We start from the raw sequence: 5,895 nt of genomic DNA, 5'->3' as shown, positions 1-5,895 counted from the left end.
CAGGGCATCCTGGTAGGTGACTTTGTTTCTTCAGTAGAACACAAACGAAGATTTTTAACTCAAACCGTTGCAGTCTGTCAGTCATATAATGGAAGTGAATGGGAATCACGGTTTTGAGAGTCAAAAAAACATACACAAACAAAACCAAATTAAACACTGCGGCTTGTGACGATACATTGAGGTCTTAAAACACGAAACGATCGCTCTGTGCAAGAAACTGAACAGTATTTATATCATTTTTTACCTCTTATCCACCGCAATGTCTGAGCGCATTCACAACATCCGACGCGTGTACGTGCTCTGGCATAGTAGACATAGATATAAGTAGATGCCTCATTAGTGACTGTTTCTATGGGCCGATACGTTCCAAAATGGCGGATGCGTCAACGTATCTGGAGTGGTCGAATAGGGAATCTATGCATATCTATGGTAGTAGACGCATGTGCGGAAGCGATCTGTTGCGCGTATACGTCACTCATTATTTACACAGTGCAGAGAGATTGTGGACATGTTCACTGGCACTGCGATGATCTAAAGATATTTAGAAGTTCAGGTCATCACAATGGAAATCGATTTTGATATATCATCAGACAACGTGGAATTTTTTGCCCGACCGTATTTATTTGACGTCACGCGCCGGCTGTTGAGAACGCGCTCAGGACAGTTGGACATTACGGTGGATAAGAGGTAAAAAAATGATATAAATACTGTTCAGTTTCTTGCACAGACCGATTGTTTCGTGTCTTTACACATCAATGTATCGTCACGAGCCGCAGGGTTTAATTTGATTTTGTTTGTGTTTTTTTGACTCAAAGCCGTGATTCCCAATCACCTCCAGATAAACATCACATTTTCATTTTTGGGTTAACTATCCCTTTAAAATCAATGAAATATACTGAACTGTGATGTCGAAATAAACCACTGTCCAGCATCCAATTAAACATGAATGTCATTTCGTATTGACTTTAAATATTCACAAATGTTGGATCATTTGATCACCACTGTGCGCTTGAGCAACTCTTTTAACCTCACACTGCTCCATCAAGACTGATGTGTGGATTGTTGTAAGTACTGTTGAAATGATCAAAAAGTCAAAATAATGGTCACTATGATTTCAAACTGCTGTTTAAAGTTACGCTGATGTCTTTGCCAGTGGCTATTGATGATGAACTATGAAATCAAATTGTTTTTGATGCATGTCTTGACAAATGTTAACAACTGATATGTAATGACCATGTTTTGTTTTTTATATACATGTATGACTACTCGAATAATTGTTTACAGCTGCTTCAAAGGGAACATTATTGTTTACTGTCATGCAGCTGTGTGATCTGTCACAAATTAATGTTTAATAAACTACATCTGTGTAAATTTGTGAAAAAAAGAATCCATCTAGTGTTCACTGGTTGGAAAGTTTTGTTATTTGATCGGCCATAAAGGCCAGTTTTTGTCTTTATATGCACTTTACACAACAGTGAAATTTGTATTGTTTCATATATAAACTGTTTCGTTATTATAGTTTGATAATATATTACATATTTATGCACTAGTAAGTCCATTACTTGCCCTCGAGTACTTTAAATACAAGAGAACAATGGCTAACATTTTGCACATTTTCCATCAACAAATGCAGTTATGAAATAAGAAGTACTGTGTGGAACGTTTATTGGTATTCATAATGTAGCGTTTGCTGGAACAATAATGCAGAAACTATATGCAGATGTCACAGCCACAGGTGCATTTGTTCTGACATTGTGATATTTCAACTACACAGTAATTATGACTCAGAGAAGTTAATGTATTTGGCTTTTATTAATATTTGGCAAAGTAAAAGAATGAGCACTCATGCATTATAAATATATATACACACAATAAAATGTCCGATTTTCTTTCACATTAGTGTACTTTTTTTTTTAAAGGGACAGTTCACCCAAAAATGAAAATTGTCATCAGTTACTCACACTCATGTCGTTCCAAGCCCATAAGACTTGTGTTCATCTTCAAAAACACAAATGAAGATATTTTAATGAAACCTGAGATTTCTGTCCCTCAATTTAAAATCCAATCACCCATAACACTGACACATTAACACAGACAAGACAGTTTTCCAAAGAGACACGATGCTGTTATACTTTGCTTTGAAAATATTTAATTTAGGCTTTTATTCACATATAAACATCGATCAACACAGAGCACAACAAATATGATAAACGAAAGCTCAAACTGCTTCATTGATGCATGAGAACCAATGAGGTTTGTTCTCATGTAAAAAGAGACCTTAGTTTTTGTTTACCATATTTCATGCCCTCTATGCATGCGAGTTGATCAATGTTTATATGCAAATGAAAGCCTAAATTAAATCTGTTCATCATATAAAGTGGATTGTGCCTCTTCAGAAGACTTGGATTAAACCACTTGATTCACATAGAGGTCATTTTGTACTTGTTAAAGCATGAACATTTTGGTTGTGTGGACTTGTGTGTAATGGAGGGACAAACGGAGATTATTCCAAACATCTTCACTTGTACTTGAAAGTGACGTGAGATGTGGCCAAGTATGGTGACTCATACTCGGAATTAGTGCTCTGCATTTATCCCATCCAAAATGCACACACACAGCAGTAAACACACACACACACACCCACCCGGAGGAGTGGACAACCATTTTTTGCTGCGGCGCCCGGGGAGCAGTTGGGTGTTCGGTGCCTTGCTCAAGGGCACCTCAGTCGTGGTATTGAAGGTGGGAGAGAGCGCTGTACATTCACTCCCCCCACCTACAATCCCTGCCGGTACGAGACTCGAACCCGCAACCTTTGGGTTACGAGTCCGACTCTAACCATTAGGCCACGACTTCCCCTTCCCACGACTTCGATGAATGAAAAGTCAGATGAATGAAAGTTTTGTGTGTCTGAAACGACATTAGGGTGACTGATGACAATTGTAATTTCTGGCTGAACTATCCTTTTAATAAATGGTGAACACGTCGACGTTCTAGCATCCAGCCAACGCGAGAGATCTTCTCAAATCCTCCAGATGATTGTGCGCTTGAGTGATCATCATGCGAATCACATCCTGAGGAGGAAAACCATACAAAATGTACAATGCATGTAAATGGGGACCATTGTAAGGAGGACTCAGACTGCCAGACATTCACTGTGACAAAGCGTGAAAATCCTGTTGAAATGACTGGACTTTGCTTGCAAAAACTCAAATGTGACTGCACTTTTAAGCGGAGTTCACTGTTCAAGTTCTCTGCTATTATATTTGAAGTAGGGCTGTGCAATTAATCGCATGCGATTGTCATGCGCATCTCATCAGTAAAGCCGGTTCTGTGATTAGTAGTAAATCTCCATCACGTGCGTGCTTTCACATTGAGCCGCATTAACTACACAGAGCCGTTGTTCACTGACGAGATGCACAAAAAAATCGCACGAATATGAACGTGGTGTTGCGCAGCTTGTCAGTGAACAACGGCTCTGTGTAGTTAATGCGGCTCAATGTGAAAGCACGCACGTGATGGAGATTTACCGCTGATTACAGAACCGGCTTTCTGACAAGATGTGCATTAAATATCGCATGCGATTTATCGTGCAGCCCTACTCTCGAGGTATTTTGATGTCATACACCGATCGGTCTGCACGCGCAAACAAAGCCAAAACCTAGATATTTTAGGCAATATTGAAATCCTGGCCAGGACGCGTCCTGGGAAAATGGCACGTATGGTCACCCTACCTAATTTGAAGGTCATTATTTTTTCCTTCATGCATGTACACATCTTTGGAGTGCTGGGTCTTGGGAGGAGGGTGTGTCTAATTAAGCAGTTAAAGGAATAGTTCACCAAAAAAATTAACATTTGCTGAAAATGTACTCAGGCCATCCAAAATGTTTTCGTTCACCAACGGATGCTCTGCAGTGAACGGGTGCCGTCAGAATGAGAGTCCGAACAGCTGATAAAAACATCACAATAATCCACACACCACTCCAGTCCATCAATTAACATCTTGTGAAGCCAAAATCTGCGTGTTCATATAAAACAAATCCATCAAGACGTTCAAATCACTGCTTCCGGCTAAAATAGAGTCCATTCTCCACAATAAGGCTTCCTCCAGTGAAAAGTGTGATGTTTTAATCAGCGGTTTGGACTCTCATTCCGACGGCACCCATTCACTGCAGAGGAGCCGTTGGTGAGCAAGTTATTTAATGCTACATTTCTAAATTGCTGAACAAGAAGAGCCCACCTGGTCTGTTTCACTCTTGTTCCGCTTGAACTCTTCTCTGGCCCAGTCTCTCAAGTATCTGCGATCAGACTCGATCGGTATTTTGCGGATGGATCGGAGCAGGTCTCTGTAAACCCCCAGAACCTTCTGTCTCTGCAAAAACTGACCACAACACCACATGAACACACGCTTGACTACAACATCTACATGTGGCCATACACACACGGCGCGTTCTCAGTTGTTGGCCTGTGCATTAACGCAACAGACAAAACGTCTTTATCCGCTGCGTCGTCAAGCTTTTAAAACCCTGCGTTCAGTTGCGCTCTGTCCACCTGTTTTTGACAGCTTTGTTTTTTACCTGTTTGAGACTCAGAGCCGCTGGTGGTAATCGGGACACCGCCATGTTGAATAACAAAGGGGGTGGAGCTCCTTCTTCTTCTTTGGAATTGTTGGTGTATTCCGCACAGTAGGCACATACCGCCACCAACTGTTTACATACATACATGGATAATAGTCCCGTCTCTATTCATATTTTAAAATATTTTATTTTATTGTTAATTTTTTTTCGGGTTCACCCAAGCTGTATTTCTGGCTGCTGCGTGTTCAGCTCCCATGCCAAAAAAAAAACAGCTTGTGTGTTCCCCTATTTCTTTGCTTTATTTATTTATTTAATTAACAATCAAATTCGTTTGTTTAATCCTGTTTCTACTATATATTTCATTACTATTCTTTGATTAATACCTTCTTTTAATCCTTTTCCGAATATCCAATGTATCTTCTTTTTTTCTTTATTATTACCTTTTAAGTTCTTTATCACTTTAATTCTCTCTATATTATATTTCCGACATTTTAATATTACATGTTCAACGGTTTCTATTAGCCCACAAAAAGCACATTTACCTGTAATATGTTTACCCATTTTGTATAGTGATGCATTTAGTCCTGTGTGCCCAAATTGTAATCTATTTAAAATCACCTCATCTTTCCTATACATCTTCCAAAATGGTATACTTCTTTAACTGATGAATTAATTTTATAATAAAATCTTCCTGTATCAGCTATGTCCCACTTCTTCTGCCACTCTTTTTGAATATCTCGATATCCTTTTTGTGGTTGCCTTTTTTGCTAACTGATCTGCTATTTCATTTCGATTGATTCCTGTGTGAGCCGGTATCCAACAAAATTTGACATCTATTCTCATGCTATTTAGAGATTTCAATGTCATATATATATATATATCATTTAAAATGTCTTCTCTAATGGATTTATATGAAACCAAACTATTTAGCGCTGACATAGAGTCTGAACACAACTACTCTATCTGGTCTAACATCTTCTATCCACTGTAATGCAACTAATTATACTGTATATCTTGCTAAATTATTTGATCATCTTTTGAATATGCTTATTTCGAATTCTGGAATAAATATGGGGGCGGAGCTCAGACGTGTTTTTGACTTTTATTGGTCAGAATCAGTGACGTCCCAATGTTCTTCTTCTTTTTTGTGGCGGATTGACTACCTTTGTTGCATATCGCCACCTACTGGAATAATATGTAGCTGTATCTATATTTTAATTTACATATTTTAAAAGCTCACATTGATTCCCTATCTATCTATCTATCTATCTATCTATCTATCTATCTATCTATCTATCTATCTATCTATCTATCTATCATT

General features: G+C 38.6%; 1 protein-coding gene across 1 annotated transcript; it reads right to left on the bottom strand.

Moving 5' to 3' along the window:
• Positions 1–2,866: 2,866 nt before the first annotated feature.
• On the bottom strand, positions 2,867–4,675 carry lyrm2 (LYR motif containing 2). Its single transcript, XM_016476150.1, has 3 exons — positions 4,575–4,675; positions 4,238–4,378; positions 2,867–3,071 (listed from the first exon to the last, which is right to left on the bottom strand). Exons 1-3 carry the CDS (start codon positions 4,617–4,619, stop codon positions 2,991–2,993), a joined length of 267 nt encoding a protein of 88 aa, XP_016331636.1. The 5' UTR covers positions 4,620–4,675; the 3' UTR covers positions 2,867–2,990.
• Between the last annotated feature and the right edge of the window lie 1,220 nt (positions 4,676–5,895).

Source organism: Sinocyclocheilus anshuiensis, unplaced genomic scaffold (assembly GCF_001515605.1).
Source record: "Sinocyclocheilus anshuiensis isolate Anshui unplaced genomic scaffold, SAMN03320099.WGS_v1.1 scaffold1161, whole genome shotgun sequence".
In the NCBI taxonomy this organism is placed as follows: Eukaryota; Metazoa; Chordata; class Actinopteri; order Cypriniformes; family Cyprinidae; genus Sinocyclocheilus; species Sinocyclocheilus anshuiensis.
Note: the sequence above shows the minus strand (reverse complement) of the source record. Positions and strands in the feature narration are given on the sequence as shown.

Bases quoted from the DNA above. Each gene is read 5' to 3' on its own strand.
- lyrm2 (XM_016476150.1), bottom strand. From the start codon at position 4,619: ATGGCGGTGTCCCGATTACCACCAGCGGCTCTGAGTCTCAAACAG. The intron at 4,379-4,574 runs GTAAAAAACAAA...TGTTGTGGTCAG, and splicing joins CGGCTCTGAGTCTCAAACAG to TTTTTGCAGAGACAGAAGGT. The intron at 3,072-4,237 runs GTGGGCTCTTCT...TTTCCTCCTCAG, and splicing joins ACAAGAGTGAAACAGACCAG to GATGTGATTCGCATGATGAT.